Source organism: Pteronotus mesoamericanus, unplaced genomic scaffold (genome assembly GCF_021234165.1).
Source record: "Pteronotus mesoamericanus isolate MK-2021 breed Mesoamerican mustached bat unplaced genomic scaffold, CSHL_Meso_final contig_57, whole genome shotgun sequence".
NCBI lineage: Eukaryota > Metazoa > Chordata > Mammalia > Chiroptera > Mormoopidae > Pteronotus > Pteronotus mesoamericanus.
In genome coordinates this window covers 741,060-766,139 of record NW_026555203.1, presented here as the reverse complement: position 1 = coordinate 766,139, position 25,080 = coordinate 741,060, and the positions used below count along the sequence as shown (strand labels likewise).

Genomic DNA, 25,080 nt, shown 5'->3' with positions numbered 1-25,080 from the left:
TTAGGAAGGAACTCAGCTTGATGCCCAGGTGGGAGGGCTCTCACTGCTGCCTTCCCTCCCCTGTATCCCTAGCTCCACCTAGTGGCTTCATATCTGACATGCAGCACTGAGCATAGCTGGATGCACTCCAACCATTCCCATTGTATGAAAACCAATCAGTATCTGCCCACAGGGACACTAAATCAGTTCTATCCTCTGCATAACAAGGACAACTATTAAAAATAAATATGAGAAAAAAAGAAAGTAAAATGGATTACTCATCCCTTTTTTTTTTCTTTCTTCCTCTCTGTCTGTCTCTTGCAGAACAGTTTTATTAGTTTTCATGGGAAATTTTGTTTAGGAATATCCTGTCTTTGAACACACATGTGAAATTCTTTGTGGAAAAAATATGAAATAATGGTTTGACTTAATTTGTGGAACTGGAATTTTGTTTTATCAAGTATTGCTTGAAATCATGTTTCTATCACCTGGTGCCAACATCCACATATACAGAGGGATTTTTCACTCTTACTGGGGATTCAATAGGTGTTGGCTGCCAAGGACATTTGTCTGAAGTTGCCCCAGCCCTCTTTGCCCATGGGTATGAGAACTGGTCTCACTTTTCTGACTACTGGAAGAGAAAAACAACTTTAAAAAACTAGTTTTAGGCCAATTCTGTTATTATTGTCTGGTTCTGTTGCTGAGGGGGAATGCCAAAGTGGAAATCATTGGTATCCGGGCTCACTAAGGAACTCAGCATGTACATTAGACTCAGAGAGGATTAAAGCAATGCATAAACAAACACAAAACACCTCTGGTTAGAAATTCATTTAGACAAAATAGGGATTCGGTTATGACTCTTTACCTAAATCCCACTCAAGAGGCAATTGTGTTAATTAGACAATTTAGATGGAGAAACCTGGATCACATTATTATGCATCTTAAATTGAAAGCTCTCTGAGGACCAAGGACAACAGGCCTAGGGAATTATCATTATATAGCTCGCACCACATAGCATTTGCAATTAAGCTTATAGTGCATGCTTCTTGGTGAGAGTGAAGTTGTGCCAACCTGCACTGTCTTTTTTGGGCTTCTTTTGGTCAGCTGCTTTTGGTTTGGTTTTACTCTTCTCTTCAGAAACCAATGGAAGGCTCAGCTCCTCCTGCTTTGGCTTCACCTAAAAGAGGGAAAAGAGTTTGAATCAGAATAAAGTGCTCACCCACCCCTTCATGTTTGCCAAAGGAAAAAGATTAGGAAAAACATCCATGATATCCAAATGGTTCTGCTGGAAGCATAACAATACCATTAACAATGAAAATTATTTCCAATGGCATCCATCACCTGGTGATCATTTCACCTATTGGAAGTGGTTCACCTACATTTTAAGTTTCTAATCTCTGAGTGATATGCTTAAGGGAACCCTCTAAAACACCAAAACACACCACAAGGCAATAAATCTGAAAATGGGGTGTTGGGCCTGACAACAATCATATTCTTGGTAACATTTGAATTATGAAATTTGCTTCATCAGACCTGGGAGCCAAATTGAAATCTTACTTGGTTTTTTTTAAGGGAATTTAGTGAGAACATGAATTACATCTTTCCAGCTTAAAAGAAGAAAGCAGATTAGGGTTTTGTTGGGAAGGAAGAGAGGAAAAGATGAAGAGTTCAGCCTTTATACTGAAGGGGTTGAAATTGATTTAGAATTAACAAAGTTTTCAGATAATTACAGTGCAGCTTCAGACATGTCCGAGTAGCACCATATTGAACAGTGTCCAGAACTTGCTTAATGTAAGCCTTTATGACTTGAATCTGAAGACAAACATACAACTCTATGCTCCCATTTGATGTGTCTCTACAAACAGACTCAACTGAAAATTACTTCTGAGTAAATCAGGCCAGATAGACCTGGGTTCATATCTTTGCTCCATCATTTACTCTCTGTAGATCCCTGGGCAGATTATTCTCTGAATTCCATGTCCACATTTATAAATTAGGGATAAGGGGAAACCTCCTGTGTGACTTGAAGACGTAAGAAATTCTAAAGCAGGGAGCAAGTGGCAGCAGCTTCTGTGTCATATATGATTCTGGACCCCTTTAGACTCATTCAAGTGTCAGGTAGAGTCACATGGAAGAAGTAGATATCCCCAGCCTTCTTAGAGAGTGCCTTTCCTCAATTAGGCTATGCAGAAGGAACTCAAAAAGGTCACACTAAGTTTCCCTTAGCCAACATTTCCTTTCTCCCAGGTTGTGGTGAAGTGTCCAGATGATAATGCATATATAGGGCTTAGTGCATAGTAATTGGTAAACTTCTGCTTGAGACAGAGCCAAGGAAATTCTCCCACAGCCACCAGAGGGGCCCCTGGGACTGCTGCCCAGCCTACTGTTCTTTCAACTTGTGTTTGTTATTTTTCTAAAGCTAAATTGAGACGTCAAAGTGAGGAGCAACATGGTGGGGGTGAAAGAGTACTGGGTTGGAAGTCAGGAGAATGGGTTCTGGCCTTTGCTCTACGACCACAAGAGTGTTTGACCTTGGCCAGCTACTTGTGCTTTAATTTCCTTCCCTGTAAAATACTATAACTATTATTAAATCATTTAGTCTCTATCAGCTCTGATTTACAGCCCTTTACTTACAGCCCATAGTCACTGAGAAATAAAGTGTTTGACCAAAGTGAATCAATCTTCCAGCATCAACATCTTTTAATTCTTAGCTTTTAGTAAAAACATTTCCAGAGGCATTACTTCCTTACCTTTCTAAACAGAGATCAGGGAACATAGTTTAACTTTTCTGGATGACTCAGGCAAATAATGAACAGGACCTATTACAGTGGACTATGATACAGTGTAGCCTTGAGGGCATTACAAAGGTGGGCAAAGTTCTTGATCCCTATACTAAATGGCCTGTCTCTGCTATCAACTGTCACTTCTCTTTGCTGTCAGATCTCCGAGTCTGATCTGTGGCCATATTTTTAACAGAATTGGCTCATTAAGTGTAGCTCTGCCTCTAGAAAGTCATGAAAGTCATGTAACAGGAATTTGTCATGTCAGTGTGATACTGAGAGATCTTTGGAGGTGTTAATAGCTGAGCTTTGAATGCTTGGAGTTTTCCCAAATGAGTGGAACAGTGCTGCAATTTGTAATGTATGAGTATTAGCTGATTAATAATGAAAAGAATACTGATTTGGGCTATGGTTGAATATCCTCTACAAAGAGGGTTGAGTGAATTCCCTGATGTTAAGACAATAAATGGTTTCTGGGAGTTTAGGTTATTTCTACTTTCTTCAGTCTCTTTTATGTAAGTTCCACGTGTATAGGACATCCCAATCACTAGATGCACATTTGCTTACCTCTCTGGGGGTGTCAAGCCTGGCACAGTGCTCTTGATGTTACCATCCCTACTTACAATCCCCCAAACCATACCACTTCCTTAGGTGCAGTTTGCAAAGCTTCTAACTCAGCCTTTATTATAGATGAGTTTATTCCCAGGCCTCTTGAAGAACTTACAGCCGCTTGAGGGTTCTTCTTCTTTTGTTTTCGGGGGTTTATAGCCATCTTGTGTTGAGCAGCTGAAGAATCCAAACAGTCCTCAGTGGTGGCTGGGGTGCTGAAACCAGTGGGCAGCTGGGTGCTGCTGGGAGAGGTGGGCATGGTAAATGTGGTCAAGGACTGAGAGCGAATGGGTCCAGATGAGGGCTCAAAGGAACTCTGGAGAAAATGGCAGAAAATAAATGAGTCAACCCCCTCTGCTATCACTGGTTTCCAAAGTTGGAGGCTCTTCTGGCTGAAGAATTCCTAAAGCAGAAATCCTTCATGAACCATTGTCCCTTTTTACTGCAGCAACTTGACACTTCACATCAATAAGCTCATTAGTGGCAAGGTGCACACTTTCTGCTTGTTCCCTGGCAGGTGAAAACATGAAAAAGAAATTCAGGTTGCTCCCTGGCTTAGGAAGCACTTAGGGGCTCCCCCTTTGCCCTCAGGATAGGAGCCCAACCATTTAATAGAGTTTACAAGGTCAGAGGGTTTGCATGTTCTCTTGTCCTGTACCCTTGTTTTATTAACAGGAGAGGCTGATTGGGGCGAGAAGAACCATCTGTGTCTTAAAACCCATCAGAGTTCTGGGATTTCTCCACCAGAGGGCTTGGTAGAGGGAAGAAAAGCAGGTTGGAAAAGGTCTTTTCTGTAAACTGAGTTTACATAGCACACTACCTTTACTTATATTACTGTTCATGTGTTTGAGGCTGATGGGAGAACCCTGAGGAATTGAGTGCTCCTACCATTTCTAGTGGGGTAGGGAGGGAGAATGTCAACTTGTCCTCATTATGGCTGGCTTCCACCTTTCCAAACTACCTGATCCCAGTATCCCAGTTGGATTCCTCTGTAGGGCTTCAAAACAACCTCCTCTGGGATTCCTAACATAGCACTTTTCACACCTCAAAGAGACACCCCAGAGCACTTCTCATTTCTAAGAACCTCCAGATATTTGTGTTAGCAGAAGCGCCTTTGAAGGCTAGGTGATAAGCCATCTTTCCTGGACACGAGGAGCAAATGATGTAATTTAGCAAGTGGGCAGAATTTCCATTTATGTTTACTCATTACTTCTTACCAAACTAGCTCCATGCAGAACCAGAGACCCCTTTGGTATTTGCAGCTTTCACATCCTTTCACATTTCCCCACCACCATTGTATGTTGATCCAGTGATAATCTTTGCTACTATCTTCATTCCAAATATGGTTCTTTTATAGCCTGTGAGTCCAATGTCTGAGAACTTAACACAGTGATAATGATATCAGGCTGATGATACAGCCAGCTTAACACTCTGTTTTGTATTCTAGGAAAAGGGAGAGGAATGGTAGTTATTTTTTGTGCAATCAAATAAAACTAGCAGTGGCCCCAAATCTTTCCTAATTTCTTTCTGCAACTGTCATCCACTAATGTATCTAACATCTTATCTTGGTACTATATACTTGGCTTGTGTTACCTCTTGGAAATATGAATTTAATACTCAGTGTACAGAGTACTGGGTCTTGTTTTACTGTTCTCAAAATTTTTCATGCTTCAGGGTATTCTGTAGTTCCTGTAGAGCTGCTGCTCCTTTTGGAGATGTCCCAAGGACTACCTGCCTTTTGAGCCCTTGGCTGAATGGCTCACAGAGGACTCACCTCCCCAGTATCCCAATGTCAAACCTCCAATATACTTTCAGAGTGAGTTTTTCCCCAGGGTGATGGCTCTTCGAGGAAAATGCTTGATGAAAATACTAAAATGTGGGATTATTTTCCCCCAAAGAGCCACCTTACCCCAACTAACAACAAAGGAGTTTCCAGCACCCTATCAACCAGTGCTGAGAATCCCTTCCTCTGGCATAACCTTAATTCTTTCCCTAGAAAGATTCTATGTTAGTAGACACTAGGCCTGGCATATCTCACAGATGTGGAGGTGAAAGGAGCTCATTTAACTCCAGCTGTTAACCAGAAGCTGTCTGTGGTAACCTCCCTCTGAGACACAGGAGAAGGAATGAAAATATCTGACTTTGGGTAGAGAAGGTGTCTTGGTACTCAGCATACAAGGAAGGAGGAATGGGTTGCAGGAGGGGTGGGGAAGGGAAAGTAGAGAAAAGAATCCCCTTTCCTTCCCTCGATTTTCTTTCAAAAACCTTCCAGGAAGGGGTTTGATTTACTTTTCCCTGGTAGCTCATAAAATCCTGTGGTTGGCTCCTGTGGTAACTTTCCTAGGTTTCTCCTACTCAATACACCGGAGGGAAGAAAAGGTAGGGCCTTCAAGAGATCCCCACTTCCCAGGTGGAATCCATATATTGATGGTTTCTGTTTTAAGACAACTGATGGGATTATTAAGAATTTGCTGTGCTTCTGTTTGAAAGTGGGAGACTTTCTCTTCATGCCAGAGGACAAGACAGTGGTTCACAATGCTATCCCCAGAAGACTCACTTAGAGAGCCTGTGAAGCCTATAGCAAGGCCCGTCCCCTGGCAGTCTTATTCAACAGGTCTTGATATATACTTAAATGTGCTTTTCCAATGCCCACTGCGGGTGATTCTGATGCTGGGAGGTTCTCAGACCATACTTTGACAAACATAGTCTAAGGATCCAGAAAGTTTATTTGAATAGTTTTTTAAAATTTACTGGTAAGTGTAACGGAAGCTGTAAAATATATAGAATATATACATACTCTATACCCATACAACATACTCTACACCCAAAAACAGAGGTCTTCTTAGTGCCATTTTGAATTACATGCCTGAGCTTGAGTGCCATAGTCAGTCAGATGGGGATAATGCTTGATGGTTTGGGATGCCAAATGAACTGAAAATGTTTCTTTAAGTGGGCATTTACTTGCTGCCTAGGCATCATAAGTCACTTTCCATGCAAAGCAAGTCATATTGTATCCTTTTAGGGTTCTAGATCTACAGGCTTCTTTGACTTTTTCCATTTACCTTCAGCTGGAGCTACTGAGGTCTCAGAAAGAATAACTAAAATGATAGAGGAACAGAGATGAATTTTCTTTGACAATTTCTCAGAAAAGCAATGCCTGGTAGAAGTTTTAACATAATTAATCCACCAGTTCCACAAACGTTTATTGCGCAACTGCTGTGGACCAAGCATAGTTCTAGGTATTAAGGATACAGTAGTAAATAAAAAAGATGAAAACCATTCTTCATTAAGTTTATACTTGTAGTGGAGAATATGGACAATAAAGAAGATAAATAATCAAAATATACAGAATGTTAGACAGTGATAAAAGTACCAAGGAAACTTTCAGTCAAGATGGCAGCATAGGCAAACATGGCTGGCCTCCTCACACAATCACATCAAAATTACAACTAAACTATAGAACAGCTATCACTCAGAACCATCAGAAACCAAGTTGAATGGAAGTATGACAACTATGGAATTAAAGAAACCACATCCATCCAGACTGATAGGAGGGGCACAGAAGTAGAACAGGCTGGTCTCACACCCATGTGTGGTGGATAAAAATTCAGGAGGGATATCTCGAGAGCAAAGAGTCCCAGCCCCACACTAGGACCCCCAGCCCAGGGTTCCAGTGACAGGAAGAGAAGTCCCCAAAACTTCTGGTTGCAAAAACCAGTGGGCTTTGGGGTTGTGGGAGACAGAAACTTCTGGAGCCCCAAACAGTTCCTCTTAAAATGCCCACACACCAACTTACTCAGACTCACTCCCTCTGAGCTCCAGCAGTGGGGTAGCAGCTTGAAAGGTACCAGAGAAATACAGGGAGAAACTGAAGTGTCTGGCATCTGGGCAAGAGCTAGAGGGAAGCTTTAAGTGTTGGCAGAGGCCATTGTTCCTTTCTGAACTCTGCCCCTACAGAGTCACAGAACTTGCAGGTGGGTGCCATATCTGAGACTCCATCAACCTGACTCACACTGTCTGCCCCACTCTGGGGATTCCCTGAGGCCCTGACCCACCCAACTTTCAGGCCCACCCAAGCTGTTTCCAGTGGCTGTTCCTTAGGAATGGATTGTCTTGACCCATGCTTCAGATTCCTGAATTCTCTCAAACAAGCAGCATCTGGCTTCATTGAGCCCTGTACATCTTGCTAAGTTGCCCTAGGCCTGGCACTAGCAGCAGCTGGCCTTGGTTCACAGCTTGGTCTCACCTGGGCATCTCCAAGTCCCACACAAGTAGTAGCCATCTGCAGATCTCTTTGTAGTTTATGCTGTGTGACCCTGGACAGAACAGTCAGTGGCTGACCCTGGATACACCAACACCAATCGAGACTCAACAACAACAAAATGGTGTGCACAGCCCACACGGTGGATGCACCTTGAGTACCCAGTTTTGGTCCTAGGGGAGGCTCTGCCACTGGTCTATACAGGACACCTACTACATCAGGCCACCCTACCAAGCCCAGGAGATGCAGCAGCTCTACCTAATACATCGACAGAAACACAGGGAGGATTCCAAAATTAGAAGACAGGAAACATGGCCCGAATGAAATAACAGAACTCCAGAAAAAGAACGAAACAAAATGGAGATAAGCAATATACTAGATGCAGAGTTCAAAACACTGGTTATAAGGATGCTCAAGGAACTTAGCGAGGACCTCAGCAGCATAAAAAAGGTCCAGACAGAAACAAAGGATACACTAATTGAAATAAAAAAAAACAATTTACAGGGAATGAGCTGTAGCGTGGATGAAGTCAAGAATCAAATTACCAATTTGGAATATAAAAAACCAAAAAACAACCAATGAAAACAAGAAGAAAAAAAAACAACCAATGAAAACAAGAAGAAAAAATAATCCAAAAAAATGAGGACAGTGAAAGGGGTCTCTGGGACAACTTCAAGAGGTTCAACATTTCCATCACGAGGATGCTGAAGGGAGAAGAGAGAGCAAGAAACTGTGAACCTATTTGAAAAAAAAAATGAAAGAAAACTTCCCTAACTTGGTGAAGGAAATAGACTTATAAATACAGGAAACACAGAGAATCCCAAACAAGATGGATGTGAAAAGACCCACTCCAAGACACATTATAATTAAAATGCCAAAGGTTAAAGATAAAGAGAAAATCTTAAAAGCAACAAGAGAAAAGCAGTTAGTTACCTACAAGGGAGCACCCATAAGTCTGTCTGCTGATTTCTCAAAAAACAAGAACAAAAACAAAAAAAAAAACAAAACAAAACTTTGCAGGCTAGAAGGGATTGGCAAGAAATATTCAAAGTGATGAAAAGCAAGGACCTACAACTTAGATTACTCTACCCAGCAAAGATATCATTTAGAATAAAAGTACAGATAAGGAGCTTCCCAGACAAGAAAAAGCTAAAGGAGTTCATCACCACCAAACCAGTATTATATGAAATGTTAATGGGTCTTCTTTAAGAAGAAGATAAAAAATATGAACAATAAAATGCTAACAAATACATATCTATCAAGAATTGATTCTAAAATACAAAATAAACAAACAAGCAGAACAGAAGCAGAATCATAGATACAGAGAACGTTTTGATGGTTGTCAGATGGGAGGGGGATGGAGCAAAAAATATGAAGGGATTAAGAAGTACAAATACGTAGTTACATGTGGATGTAAAGTATAACATAGAGAATAAAGTAGCCAAAGAATGTATATGCATGGCCCATGGACTTGTACAACAATGTGGGGATTACCTGAGGGAGGGGGTGAGGTGGGTGGAGGGGAACAAAGAAGGAAAAACTGGGATAACTATAGTAGCATAAATGATAAAATATAATTTTAAAAGTACACTAAAAAAGAAATAGTTGTTCATCCTCACTGCCCATCTCACCTCTACCCAAAAAGGAAGATAATTCAGGGAAAAAACAATAAACTTTGCTAACTAGAACTGAAATGGTCAGAGCATCCAACTCTTCACCCAAGGACATGTGAAATAAATAGGCTGAGACAGCAAGGGCTTAAGTAGTCCTTCTACTCTTCCCCAGGGCACTTGGGGGCACTTGGGAGAGAAAGTAAGCTTAGGATACAAAGGCTAGAGTCCCTGAGAGATAAGGTGTGTTTCTTACTGTCACCAGTAGGAGACAGCAGCTCAGAGAATAAAAAGTATGACAGCAAACCTGGAAAGACTCCTCTGAGAGGGTAAAACTTAATCACCTTTTAGTCTGACTTTCTATTTGGATGATTTTGTTTTCACCTTAACTCACTAGTTGATGTTCAGTGAGAAGGCAGTGGTAGCTGGATTTGTGGGAAGGCTTTGATAGAATACAAGTGTTGGGGGGGTCATAATTTATGAGGAGCTCAGAGGAGCATCCAGGCCAGCTCACCTGGTTAGGCTGGTGACTACAACAATTCCAGCTACTTTTGGGGATGCTAATGCTGCTGTTGCTGCCACCTACCCCTCCACCCTTGTGTTCACCATACTAAACTAATAAACCAGGAAGAATGGTGGGAATAGTTAAGAAACTCTCATGCCTGGGGGTAGTTTGACTGTATCACTGAAGGCTAAACACTTTGCCAGCCAGCCCAACTGTAGAAACCTGACTCAGTTCTTGAATTTTTTAATAGAGAATTTATTACATTGAAGCAGGATGAATGTTTAGACTGATGCTTGGAAATGTTGACTATAAATAATTTAACTCTATTCATTAACTTATAAAATACATATTTAGCTTATTCAAATTAATAGAAGACTATATGTTTTAAAATGTTATCGAATTTTCTTAATTGTAATTCCCAAGGTAACCAGTAAGAACATAATTTTAAAATATATGGAGAAGGGAATGAAAATCATATGCTAAAAGGAAATCAATTAAATCCAAAAGAAGTTAGTAATGAAGGAATAAAATAACAAAAAATATAAGATATATAGAGAAAAGAACAAAATGGCAGGCAAGTCTTTTATTATTAGTAATTACTATGAATGTAAATAAATTAAACTCTCCAACCAAAAGGCAGAATTTGACAGGATGGATTTTTAAAACATGATCTATTTATATGTTGTCTATAAGAGATTCACTTTGGATCCAGATATAAATAGGTTGAAAGTGAAAGGATGATAAAAGATATTCTAAGCAAATAATAACCAAAGGAGAGCCGAGGTGGCAGTACTAATGATAAATAAAATAGAATTTAATTTAAAATTGTTATAAAAGACAAAGATGGACACTATACATTGATAAAAAGGGCCAATACATCATAAAGATAAAAAAATCATAAACATATAAATACCAAACAAGAGACCCACCACCAAATACATGAAGCAAAAGTTGACAGAACTGAAGGGAAAGACAGACAGTTCTATAATTAATAGTTAGGGACTTCAGTATCCCACTTTCAACAACAAATAAATAGGCCCTGGCAAGGTAGCTCAGTTGGTTAGAGTATCATCCCAATATGCCAAGGTTGTGGGTTCCATCCCTGGTCAGGACACATACAAGAATGAGCCAATGAATGAACCAATAAGTAGAACAACAAATCAGTGTTTTTGTCTCTCTCCCTTCCTCTCTCTCTCTGAAAAAAAAAACCAATAAATAAAAATGTTTTAAAAATAATGAATAAACTAGACAGAAGATCAATAAAGAAATAGAGGACTTGAAACAATACTATAAACCAAGTGAACCTAAAAATTAGATACAGTGCATTCCATCCAGCAAGAACATAATACATATTCTTCTGGAGTACACATGGAATATTCTACTGGATAGACCATATATTAAGCTACAAAATAAGTCTTGATAAAATTTAAAAGATTGAAATCATACAAAGTATCTTCTCTGACCACAGTGTAATGAAACTAAAAATCAGTAACAGAAGAAAAACTGGAAAATTTACAAGTAGATGGAAATTAAACAACATACCATTAAGCAACCAATAGGTTAAAGAAGAAATCAAAAGTTAAAAAATTCTTTGACATGAATGAAAACTAAAACATAATATCAAACCTTACGTCATACACCAAAAGCAATCCTCAGAAATTTATAGCTGTGCGTGCCTATGTTAAAAAAGAGGAAAGACCTCAAATCAATAACCTAACTCTCCACTTTAAGAAACTAGAAAGAGAAGAAAAAAACTAAACCCAATGTTAAAGCTAGCAAAAGGAAGAAAATAATTAAGATTAAAACAGATATAGCCCTGGCTGGCATGGCTCAGTTGAGCACCGGCCTGTGAACAGGGGGTTGCTGGTTTGATTCCCAGTCAGGGCACATGCTTGGGTTGCGGGCCTGGTCCCCAGTGGGGGGCGCTCGAGGGGCAACCACACATTGTGTTTCTCTCCATCTCTTTCTCCCTCTCTTCCCCTCTCTAAAAATAAATAAATAAAATCTTTTTAAAAAAGATTCAAACAGAAGTAATGAAACAGGGAATAGAAAAAACACTATAGAAAATTAATGAAATCATAGTTGGTCCTTTGAAAAGTAAAACAAAATTGGCTAATCTTCCCCCAGATTAACTAAGAAAAAAGAGAAAAGATACAACTCAATAAAATAAGAAGTGAAAGTGCATAATTTACACTGACCTTAGAGAAATAAAAAGGATTATAAGACAATACTATGAATAATTACAATATATATCAACAAACCACATAACCTATATGAAATGAATAAATCCCTAAACACATACAAACTACCAAAATTGACTCAAAAAGAAACAGAAAATCTGAATAGGCCTCTAACAAGTAAAGATATGGGATCAGTAATCAAAACCTTCCAACAAAGGAAAGACCAGAACCAGATGGATTCACTGTGAATTCTGCCAAGCTTCTAAAGAAGAATTAACACCAACCTTTCACAAATTTAAAAAAAAATGGAAAAGGGAATACTTCCAGATTCTACGGGGCCAGCATTACCATGATTCTAAAGCACAATAAAGGCATCACAGGAAAAGAACACTATAGACCTATATCCCTCATGAATACACATGCAAAAAATACAAGAAAACAAAATCCAACAGCATATTAAGGCAATTATACATCATGATCAATTGGGATTTCTCTCAGGATTGCAAGAAGATTCAACATATGAAATCACTTAGTGTAATGTACTTATTGATAGAACGAAGGAAAACGATAACAGCATCCCAATTGAAGTAGAAAAAACCATTTGATAAAATCCAAAAGCCCTTCATGCTAAAAATAAAAACACCTAGCAAACTAAGGATAGAATACACATGTGAACAACCCACAGCTAACATCATACATAATGGTGAAAAACTGAAAGCTTTCCCCCTAAGATCAGGAACAGGATAAGGGTGTCTGCTTTTGCCACTTTTATTTGACATTCTACTGGAACCTCTAGTCAGAGTAATTAATCAGGAAAGGAAACAAAATGTATATAAATTGGGAAAGAAGAAGTAAAACTATCTATTTACAAATGACATTATTTTATATACAGAAAATTATGTGTATAATATATATATAGCTGTAGTCATAAAGAATGATCAGATGGAGGATTTAAAAGAGAAATGGAAACTATTAAAAAAAGGAACCACATAGAAATTACCGGAATTGAAAATTACAGTGTTTGGGGGGAAAAATTTCCAGATAGATTTTGCATACACATGAAAACAGAAGAAAATACCAAGTGAATTTGTATAGAAAAGTCAATAAAAAAGACATAATATGAATAAAAGAAATTAAAAGATTAACAAATATAAAAGAAAATTCTAAAGAATCCCCATAAATTTATTAGAGCTAATAAATTAATTAAACAAAGTTAAAAGATACAACATGAACATACAAAAATCAGTTGTATTTCTATACACGGGAAATGAACAATCCAAAAACATAGTTAAGAAAACACTTCTTTTTACAATAGCATCAGAAATAATAAAATGCTGCCCTGGCTGCCAGATCAGTTCCTGATTAGGGCACATAACTGGGTTGCGGGCCAGGACCCTGGTTGTGGGCATGTAAGAGGCAAAACCAATCCATATTTCTCTCACACATTGATGTTTCTCTACCTCTCTTTATCCCTCCCTTCCCCTCTCTCTAAAAAACAAATAAAATTTTAAAAAAGAATAAAATGCTTAGAGATAAATTTATCCAAAGAGGTACAAGACTTGTACAATGTAAACTGTATGACACGAAAAGCTAAGTACCAAAAGAAAAAAAATCAATAAATTGAACTTCATCAAAATGTTTAAAATTTTGAACAATTGCATTCTCTTGATAGAGTTAAAAGACAACTCATAGAGTAGGAGGAAATATTTGCAAATCACATAGCTGGTAAGGGTCTGGTATCCAGAATATATAAAAAAACTCTTAAAACTCAACAGCAGCAAAAAGACAAAAAACAAACAAACAAACAAAAACCCACCCAATTAAAAATGGGCAAAGAACTTGAATAGACATTTCCCTAAAGAAGATATACAAATGGTCAATAAATACATGAAAAGACACTTAACATTACTAGTCAGTAGGGAAATGCAAATCAAAACCACAATGAGATATCACTTCCCACCCAATAGAATGACTTTTTAAAAAAATAAAGAAAAAGGAAAAAATAACAAGCGTTGGCCAGCACGTGGAGATATTGGAACCCTCATACATAACTGTGGGAATGTAAGGGCTGGAGCTGCTAGGGAAAACAGTTTGATGGTTCCTCAAAAAGTTAAACACAGAATTACCATATGACCCAGCAATACCACTCCCAGGTATATACCCAAAAGAATTGAAAAAAGGTGTTCAAATAAACACTTATACATGAATGTTCATATCAGCACTATTTATAATAACCAATATGTAGATAAGACCCAAATGTTCATCAATGGATGAAGAACTAAACAAGATATGATACATCCATACAATGAAGTATTATTCAACTATAAAAAGGTCTGAAGTACTGATATATGTTATAACATGGATGAAGCTTTAAAACATTATGTTAGCCTTGGCCTGGTGGCTCAGCTGGTTGGAGCATTGTTCTATACACTAATAGGTTGTGGGTTCGATTTCTGGACAGAGTACACCCTTAGGTTGTGGGTCCAATTCCCAGGTCTCTAGTTGGGGTGCATAGAGAAGGCAACCAATCAATGTTTCTGTCATATCAATGAGTCTCCTCTCTCTCCCTCACTCCATCTCTCTCTCTTGCCCTTCCTCTCTCTCTAAAAATCAATAAATATATCTATCCTCGGGTGAGGATTAAAGGAAACATTATGTTAAGTGAAATGAGCCAGGCACAAAAGGTCATAAACTGTGTGATGACGTTTATATGAAGTATGCAGAATAGACAAATCCAGAGAGGAGGAAGGAATGATGAGTGACTGCTTAATGGGTATGTGGCTTCCATTTGGGGGGGAAAACTATTTTGGAACTAGACAGTGATGATGGTTGCACAATATTGTGAATGTACTGAATCATATACTTTAATATGCAAAAGTACATGTTATTTGAATTTTTTACCACAATAAAAATATTACCTAGTTCAGTCCTTCCATCAATTCACACTCTGTCCCAGTTCCTCTGCTTTGTGGTATTCTGCAGAAAATACTTATGATGATAGCCTAAATCCACAAATCAGTGAGCATCCATCCCCGTACCTCGAGCCTGTGCTTTACCTTTGGTCCTAATCTAATTGTTTTTTTTTCTTTTGGTGGGGGTTGTTGACATATCTAACTGAAGGCTGCTTCCCCTCCATAGAATTTTTTAACATTTTAAACAGAGGGTTTTTTTTTCCTGACTGGCCAATTATCTTCAGTATAAATTACATTTCTGTTTACTTTTTGGTTCCTAATGTTAATTGCTAAAAATTCTACTTCACTCTAAAAGCCCTCCCAAGTTCACAAACAACCAATTAAATTAACCGCATGTTAGTTTGATACTCAAAATGTTGATATAGGCAAAATCTATTTGTATTCCAATTGTTGATGCATATTTTTGATTGACAAAACTAAATGTATGAATAAACATACATGCCCTCTCATGTGTCAAATGGATACGTATCTCTCAAACAATACTTCATGCCCTAACCTTTGAGATTTTGGCATTTAAAACTATAGAGGCTTTACTTCCATAAAAATCTCCATTGTTTTTTCCTGAAATAACTGAAAACTTCTGGAAAGTACTTTTTGTCCAGATAATGCCTCCCATTGCTTACAAGTTGAAGACTGATTATTTGGCTTTTAGAATTCGACAGAAAACGTAAACCAACATGCAATCAAAAGCCAAGAATGGCATCTCCTTCCCCAAATATCTCCCTAGTACTGAGCTACAATAGGAAAAAAGAAAACTCAAGAAGAAACTATGCCTCTGACTTGTGCTCCATTTGATGCCGCCACCCCCGGCCCAGCAATTTGCCACTTAAGATGAGGCTGACACTCACCTTCAATGACAAGATCTTCTGTGATAAAGCCTTTCGTGGGGCCTTAGGTGGCTGAGCATCAACAGAGACTTTTTCAGAGTCCTTAGAGATTGTGTCAGATCCTATAAGAGGTGGACGGATGCTGGGTTGGTGTGGGCGCAGTGGTGGGATCTGTTAAGGAGGAGTTTAAAAGGAGAAAGTTAAAACGCGTATGCTTTCCTCCAAATTATGGGCATTCTCTTGTTGCTTGTGAGATGTGGTTATTCAGGATCTTTTGTGGTTCCATATAAATTTTTGGAATATTTGTTCTAAATCCGTGAGATATGCCATTGGTATTTTAATAAGAAATGCATTGAATCTATAAATTGATTTGGGTAACATGAATGTTTTAATGATGTTAATTTTTCCTATCTATGAACATGATATATGCTTTCACTTATTTGTATCTTCCTCAATTTCTTTCTTCAGCATCTTATAATTCTCCAAATACAGGTCTTTTACTTCTTTGTTTGAAGTTATGCCTAGGTACCTTATTGGCTTTGTTGTTGTTGCAGCAATAGTAAGTGGGATTGTTTTCTTTTTAGATTATATTTACTTATTTTTAGACAGAGGGAAAGGGAGGGAGAAAGAAAGGGAAAGAAACATCAATCAATTGCCTCTCACACACCTCCAACTGGGGACCTGGCCCACAACCCAGGCATGTGCTCTGACTGGGAATCGAAACTGCGATCTTTTGGTTCCCAGGCCAGCACTCAACCCACTGAGCCAAACCAGCCAGGGTAGGGATTGTTTTCTTAACTTCTCTTTTTGATAGTTCATTATTGGTATATACAAATGTCACTGACTTCTGAAACTTAATTTTGTATGATGCTACTTTGCTGAATTATTTATTAGGTCTAGTAGTTTTTGGTGGAGCCTTTAGGGTTTTCTATACACAATATTATTCATGTCATCTATGAATACTGATAGTTTGACTTCTTTCTTTCCAATTTGGATGCCTTGTATCACTTCTTTTCTGACTGCTGTGGCTAGGACTTCCAGTACTATGTTGAATAACAGTGATAAAAACAGACATCCTTATCTTTTTTCCTGTTAAGAGAAATGCTTTTAGGTTTTTGCCCACTGAGTATAATGTTGGCTTGTCATATATGGCTTTTATTATGTTGAGGTATGATCTCTCTATTCCCACTTTACTAAGAATTTATCATAAATGTGTGCTGAATTTTATCAGATGCTTTTTCTGCATCTACTGATAAAATCATGTTATTTTTATCCATTTTGTTTATGTGATATATCACATTTATTGATTTTCAGATATACCAACTTTGCATCCCGAAAATAAATCCCACTTGATCATGGTATCTGATCTTTTTAATGTATTGCTGGATCTAGTTTGCTAATATGTTGTTCAGGCAAAATTCACCTGTGAAGACATTTAGTCCAGGACTTTTGTTTGCTGCAAGTTTTTTTATTACTATTTCAATTTCATTTGTTGTAATTGGTGTATTCAAATTTTCTGAGTTTTCCTGATTCAGTTTTAGAAGATTGTATGTTTCTAGGGACTTACCCATTTTGCTCAGGTGGTCCAATTTCTTGCATATAGTTGCTCTTTGTATTTTCTTACAATCCTTTGTATTTCTGTGATGTTAGTTACTTCTCCTCTTTAATTTCTGATTTTGTTTATTTGGGTCCTCTTTTGTTCTTGATAAGTCTGGTTAAAGATTTATCAGTCTTTTCAAACAACCAGCTATTGGGTCTCATTGATCTTTTGTATTGTTTTTTTTTTGTTTTGTTTTGTTTTGGTTTTTTTGTTTGTTTGTTTCTGTGCCACTTATTTCTTCTCTAATGTTTATTATTTCCTTCCTTCTACTTACTCTGGGCTTTGTTTGTTGTTCTTTTTCTAGTTCTTTTAGATGTAAGGTTAGATTGTTTACTTGAGATTTTTCTTGCTTCTTGAGGTAGGCCGGTAATGCCATAAACATTCCTCTCAGGACTGCTTTCACTGTGTCCCTTAGATTTTGCTTTATTATGTTTTCATTCCAGGTGACTTTTGATTTCTTCCTTGACCTCATTATTAAATAACATGTTATTTAGCTTCCATATGTTTGAGTGGTTTTCAGTTTTTCTCTTATAATTGATTTCTAGTTTCATATCATTTTTCAGAGAAGGTCCTTGATATGGGTTCAATCTTCTGAATTTATTGACTTATTTTGTGACCTAACATATGGCCTATTTTTGAGAATGTTCCATGAGCACTTGAGAGGAATGTATATTCTGAGGCTTTGGGATAAAGTGTTCTGTAAATATCAATTAAATCCAACAGATCTAATGTATCATTTAAGGTAGCTGCCTCCTTGTTGATTTCCTGTCTGAAAGATATATCCGTTGGTGTCAGTGGGTTGTTAAAATCCCCTACTATGACTGTATTGCTGTTGATCTCTCCTTAAGTGTCCACCAAGATATTCTTTATATATTTAGGTGCTCCTATTTTGGGTACATATATGTTCACAAGGATTATATCCTATAGTTCTATCGATCCCTTAAGTATTATATAGTGACCTTCTTTGTCTCATGATATGGACTTTATTTTGAAGCCTGTTTTGTCAGATATAAGTATCTCTACCTCAGCTTTTTTTTGGTTCCCATTTTCATGGAGTATTTTTTCCCATCCCTTCACTTACAGTTTGTGTGTATCTTTAGTTCTGAAGTGGGTTTCTTATAGACAGCTTATATATGGGTCATGTTTTCTCACCCAGCCAGTTATATGTCTTTTGATTGGAGCATTTAATCTGTTTACATTTAAGATTATTATTAAAAGGTACTTATTTATTGCCATTTTATTCTTTATACCTATGTTCCTCTCTCTCTCCCTCCCTCCTCCTCCTTCTTCTCCTCCTTCTCCTTCTTCTCCTTCTTCCCTTCTTCTCCTTCTCCTCTTCCTCCTCCTCCTCTTCTTCCTCCTCCTTCTCCTCCTCCTCTTCCTCCTCCTCCTTCTTCAAACAGACACCTTAACATTTCTTGCAATATAGGTTTGGTGGTAATAAACTGCCTTAGTTTTTTGTTCTTTTTTTCCTGGCCTGGGAGCCTCTTTATTTCACCTTCAATTTTAAACAATAGGAAGCTTTGCTGGACAAAGTAGCCTTGGTTATAGGTCCTCTGTTCTCATTACTTTGATTATTTAATGCTAATCCCTTCTGGCCTGAAGTGTTTCTGTTGAGAAACCAGCTGCCCTGACCAATGTGGCTCAGTTGGTTGGGTATCGTCCCACAAAATGAAAGGTTGCCAGTTCGATTCCCGGTCAGGGCGCATGCCTGGATTGCGGGTTTTGTATCAGTCTGGGCACATATGAGAGACAACCAGTCAATGTTTCTTTTGCACATCGATGTTTCTCTCCCTTTCTTTCTCCCTCCATTCTCCTCTCTCTAAAAATAAATATATAAAATCTTAAAAAAAAAAAGACCATGGGTTTTAAAGTCAACACAGCTGTGTCAGTTTTCCAGGTCTATCACTTACTATCTGGGCGAGCTTGAGCAATTTCTTTAACCTCTATGAGTCTTTATTCAATCGTCACAAGAAACTCTTTGAGGTAGATGAGGAAAGGAAGGCTCAGGGAGGTTAAGCAATCAATCAAAGGTTACAGAGCCAGTAAGTAGCAGAGCAAGATTTTAAGCATATGTCTGTCCATACGGCTCAGCTCCCATATTTTGAACAATTACACTCTATTACCTCAGTGATCCTGGAGCCTGAAACCCAGATTCCACTTCTGGACACGTAATGGGGCACAACTTCAAGCAGAGCTCCAGAAACAGCTCTATGCATACTGCCAATGCTAGACAGGTTTCTGGAAACTTGAGATCTCTGTGGAAGAAAGAAAAAACATGGGGGTTGGAATGCTTGCACAGTAACAGTGGACTGTCACTGTCATAATACGTAAGCATTCTTGGCTGTTTCAAAAGAAGTGAATATGGTAATACCAGCCAACACTATGTGCCAGACACTAGGTAAGCACATAATATATTTGTCCATTCTCTCATTCAATGTTTACAACAGCCCTGTGGGGGTAGAATTAGCTGAGAAGTACGGTCAAATTCCCCCTCCTTGTTTTTTGCTGGGTTAGGAATAGGAAATGGAAGAGGAATAGTCCAATTAGGCATTTATGTTCAAGTTTGCTATTACCTCCAGAGATCTGCCTCTCTGGAGCTCTGGAGAAGGGTATGTTTTACTTGCTGGTATTCCAGGCTCAGGATCCAACATGAAGGTACTGTCCTGGGACAGGGATTTGGTCTCCATGCTTCCCTTAACCCTGGAAAGAAAGGAAAAGGTCTTGTAAAAGCAGCCATAGAAACCAAAGACACAAGTGTATCTATAATACAGCCTACCAAAGACATCACAGAGGAGGGTGGAGATGCATATGCACTGACAGAAAGTTGTTTATGTGATATTAAATGAAAAAATAAAGAATAGTATGGTGCCATTTAATCTACATATATATTCCATACATATATCATTTATGTTTATAGAAAAATGTCCAGAAGGGTAGTCACCAAATTCTTAGTGATGGTTCCTTTTGAGGAATGGAACTAGAGGAAGGGGATTTTAATTTTTTACTCTATGTATTTTCATATAATTTTGATTTTTAAATTATTAACACATCTTTTATATAATATTTTCATTGAGATATGGTTTACATACAATTCTGTCATTTAAAGTATACAATTCAGTAGTGACAATGCCACAAAATGGGAGGAAAGACACTGAATCTTGCTATTATTAAGGTGAGAGTCATAAAAGACGTTTTATGCCCAAATTTCTCTCTAGTGTTTTTGTTTTGATTTGTTATAAAATATCAAGTATCTGCCCAGGTGCTGGAGACTTTCATTCATCAGGTTTTTTTTCTCTTTCACACAAAGTTTCTATAATACATCTATCCTATTTTTAAAATCATCTTATGAACCCACCACTCCCTAAAGCACATCCACAGTTTGCTAAACCTGGTGAAAATACCTTCTGATTGGGAATGGGGCCTGGTTGATGACAATTATGTGTTAAGACAAATCAGAGGAAAGTTAGGAAAAAATGAAAAGCTAAAGGCACAAAAAAAATTCCCTTTGGGGTTTGGGAATACATTTTACCTTTTAAATATTCAACCAAAGACATCACAGGAAAAAAAAAACTTTGTACAAATAAATCTTATAAATGAAGATGCAAAATCCTCAATAAAATTCTAGCAATCTGAATCTGGCAGCATATAAAGATAATTATATATATGACCAGGTAAGATTTGCAGGAATGCAAGGTTGCTTTAATATATGGAAATCAATTAATGTAATACATCATATCAATAAAATAAAAACAAAAACCACACAGTCACTTCAATAGACACAGAAAAAGCATTTGTAAAATCCAATACCCTTTTATGTTAAAGACACGCAGACTTGACAGAAGACATCTGTGAGAAACTCACAGCTAATATCATACTTAATGATGAAAGAATGGATGCTTCCTCCCTAAGATCAGGAACAAGACACGGATGTCTTCTATTCAACATTGTACTGGGGATACTAACCAGAGAAGTTAGATAAGAAAATGAAATTAAAAGCATCCATATTAAACAGAAAGAAGTGAAATTATCTCTAATCATAGGTAACTTAATCTTGTGTATAAAACTCCTAAGAAATCCATTAAAAATTACTAGAACTAATAAATGAGTTCCACAAGGTTGCAAAATACAAGATCAATACACAAAAATTGATTGCATTTCTGTATACCTTAAATGAACAATCCAAAATGTTAGTTTGAAAAATAAAAGAAAACACTTCTATTTACAATAGTGTCAAAAAAGAATAAAATACTTAGGAATAAAAATTTTTAAAAGGCATGTAAAACTTATACTCTAAAACCTATGTTCGTGGCTTAGAAGAATAATCTTGTCAAGATGGCAATACTTCACAAATTGATTTACATAGTGTAATCATAGTGAATGTAATCCATAGTGAAATTCCAGCTGCCTTTAAACTTTTTCTTTGCCGAATAAGAAAGCTGATCTTAAAATTCATAGTGAAATGCAAGGGAACACAAATAGCCAAAACAATCTTGAAGAAAGATGAAAAAAGTTGAAGCACTCACATTTACCAATTTCAAAACTGACTACAAAGCTACAGCAATCAGGCCTGGCTGGTGTGGCTCAGTGGACTGAGCACTGGGATGTCCCCAAGTTCAATTTCTGGTTAGGGCATGTGCCTAGGTTTCAGGATAGGTCCCCAGTTGGGGATGTTAAAGAGGCAACTGGTCAATGTTTCTTTTGCACATTGATGTTTCTCTCCTTCTCTTTCTCCCTCCCTTACTGTCTCTCTAAAAATAAAAATAATTTTTTTAAAAGGCTACGGTAATCAAAACAGTGTAGCACTGGCCTAAGAATAAACATATAAATCAATGAATAGAACTGAGGATCCAGAAATAAATCCATCCATCTCTGATTAATTGATTTGTAACAAGGGTGACAAGACCATTCAATGGGGGAAAGAATAGTCATTTTCAACAAATGGTGCTGGGACAGTTGGATAGCCACATGCAAAAGAATAAAGTTGGACCCTCATGTCACACTATATATAAAAAGGAACCCAAAATTGGTTAATGACCTAAATATGAGAGCTTAAATTCTTAGAAGTTAATATAAGGGGGTGGGGGAATGAGGGGTGAAGGGGACTTAATATATGATAATGGAAGATGGTTTGACTTTGGGTGGTGAGCACGTAGTGCAATATACAGTCTTGTATCATAGAAATGTACACTTGAAACCTATATGATGATCCTATTAACCAATGTCACTCCAGTAATTTAATAAAAAATTTAAAAAACAAACTAACAAAAAAGAACATCGGGGTAATATATATTCATGACCTAGATTTGGCAACAGAGTCTTAGATTATGACACTAAACGCTTAAGCTTGTGCTTCAAAGGATGTTAGCAAGAAATGAAAAGACAACCTACATAATTGGAGAAAATACTTGCAAACTGTACATTTGATAAGGGACTTATATCTAGAATACATAAGAAACTCTTATAATTCATTAATAAAATACTAAATAATCCAATTTAAAAATGGGCAAAGGATCTCAATAAACATTTCTCCAAAGAAGATATACGAATGGCCAAGAAGCACAGGAAAAGATTCTCAACATCATTAGCAGGGAAATACAAATCCAAACTGTAATGACATATCACTTCACACTTGGCTAGAAACAAGAACTCAGATGATAACAAGGGTGGGCAAGGTTGTGGAGAAATTGAAACTTCCATACACTGCTGGTGGGAATGTAAAATGTTACAGTCACTTTGGAAAACGGTCTGGTGTTGCATCAAAAAACTAAACATTAAATTACCATATGACTCAGCAATTACATTCCTAGGTATATACCCAAGAAAAATAAAAATATATATCCCCAAAAAAACTTCTACACAAATATCCATAGGAGCATTCTTCAAAATAGCCAATAGGTGGAAACAACCCAATATCTGTTGACTGATAAACAGATAAAATGTGGTGTATGTTGATGCAATGGAATACTTATATTCAGTAGTATAAAGGAATACATACAACAATGTGGATGATTCTTGAAAACATGCTAAGCTAAGAGAAACAGCCAGTCACAAAAGGCCATATGTAGTATGATTTCATTTATATGAAATCCAGAATAAGCAAATTTATAGAGGCAGAAATTAGATAAGTGGTAACCTAGGGCTAGACTGGGGGTAGGGTGGAATGGGGATTGACTGCCAATGAGTACAGAGTTTTTTTTAGGGAGGGACTGAAATGTTGTAAAAATAGATAAAAAAAATTTTAAATTTTCAAATATTTTTTGCACTTATTACCTTTATTACAAAACAATACACTTAAGTTAGCACTTTAAAAACCTTGATAACTAAAATAGCAGCTCAAACACTGTAGGGCTAGCACCCACCCTGTTATTATGAGCCTGTCTGGCTACTGGACATGCACATGGGTACGTTTGATCATGACACACCGTGAGGACAAGCTGGTGTTATGAGGATTAAAATGACACCATGCTAAGATGGCTTGGGGGCCAGCAAGAAAGGCGAAGAGGCAGATGTCTGACACTTTGTACTAAACTCCTACCCACCTTTTCCCTGAAAAACTGCTACTCAGTGGCCCTGGTGCTGAAGGCAACATGCTCTGCTTTAGTAAAATAGCAGTCAAGCAGAAAATTAGTGTGACTCTGGATAAACACTTAATAAGCCTATAGGACCGATTCAGCATTGAGAGAGCCACATTGGCAGACATTTCTATATACATATATTTGCTCACATACACACTTTCATTCATTGTTTCTCTATGACTTGCTGGCTCACATCAGGCTGGGACCAGTGCGGCATCTGTGTGACTACCTTGCCTCTCTGTTTTGTGTAGATAAACTGCAAGGAAATCTTAAGCCATGAGTAGACTTAGAAACTCTTGTCATTTCCAGACTATGCATCCACCAGAGTACAGCTGTTGAATTGGCTCTTCCTGATGAAAGAATTACATTAGCACGAGCTGTTTGTCAGAAACGAAAACTGTCACAGAACACATCTAGTCCTTATTGAGCTGCCCCCTAGTGTCAACAAAAAGAAATATATCCAAAACTTGAGACAAAATCTTGGTCTTAAAGGCAATAAAGCACATTATGTCAGCAGCCATTAAAAAATCAAATGGAGGAATTGAATTCACCCATCAACCAGATACAGCTTAATATAGTCTTGGAAACAGATATCACTCTTACTGTACAGGCCAGGGGAGGGCTGACTCTTAAGGATTTCTTTTTTTGTGTGATTGATTGCTTTAATGAATAAAAAAAAAAAAAGAAAACAAACCTGATCTCTCTTTCTAACTCCTCAATGAGATCTCCAGGGTTTGTCCCCTAGCACATTAAGCAAGAGACTGGGGTCAGGGGTGATCTTCAGGCCTCTTAAGTTATACTATTACTTAATTTATGTTCCTTCCAAAACAAAGACTTATTTCAGGTCCTTAGAAAAGCACCCTTCCTCATATATGAGCTTGTGCATGTACTTGTACACACTTCTCTGCCTTTCATTCTCACTCCTTCTCCTTCCTTTCACCACCCACTTCAGGGAGGTGCACATGCACACACCTTAGTGCAGAGAATGCATCCGACTAAATGGACCATTTTGGAAGGGGACAGGTAAGTAAGAAGAAGGGGAAATGTAAAAGTTTAGTAGAGACAACCCTTACCAATTTGTAGAGCCAACAGAGAGTAAATCCAAATGCCCCTTCCCTCCTTACCCCACCCCATGGTTTTTAGCAGGGCTAGTCTTACCCTTACTTAAAGCTATAAGGC

General features: G+C 37.7%; 1 protein-coding gene across 1 annotated transcript in view; it reads right to left on the bottom strand.

Moving 5' to 3' along the window:
• The window catches only part of KIAA1210 (KIAA1210 ortholog), a 40,945-nt gene that overhangs the window by 9,278 nt on the left and 6,587 nt on the right, over positions 1 to 25,080 (bottom strand). The window contains exons 3-7 of the mRNA XM_054580335.1: positions 19,900 to 20,026; positions 19,450 to 19,581; positions 15,745 to 15,894; positions 9,597 to 9,599; positions 1,051 to 1,156 (exon numbers count right to left, since the gene is read on the bottom strand). Coding sequence (XP_054436310.1) covers positions 1,051 to 1,156; positions 9,597 to 9,599; positions 15,745 to 15,894; positions 19,450 to 19,581; positions 19,900 to 20,026 — 518 coding nt within the window. The remainder of the gene's footprint in view (positions 1 to 1,050; positions 1,157 to 9,596; positions 9,600 to 15,744; positions 15,895 to 19,449; positions 19,582 to 19,899; positions 20,027 to 25,080) is intronic.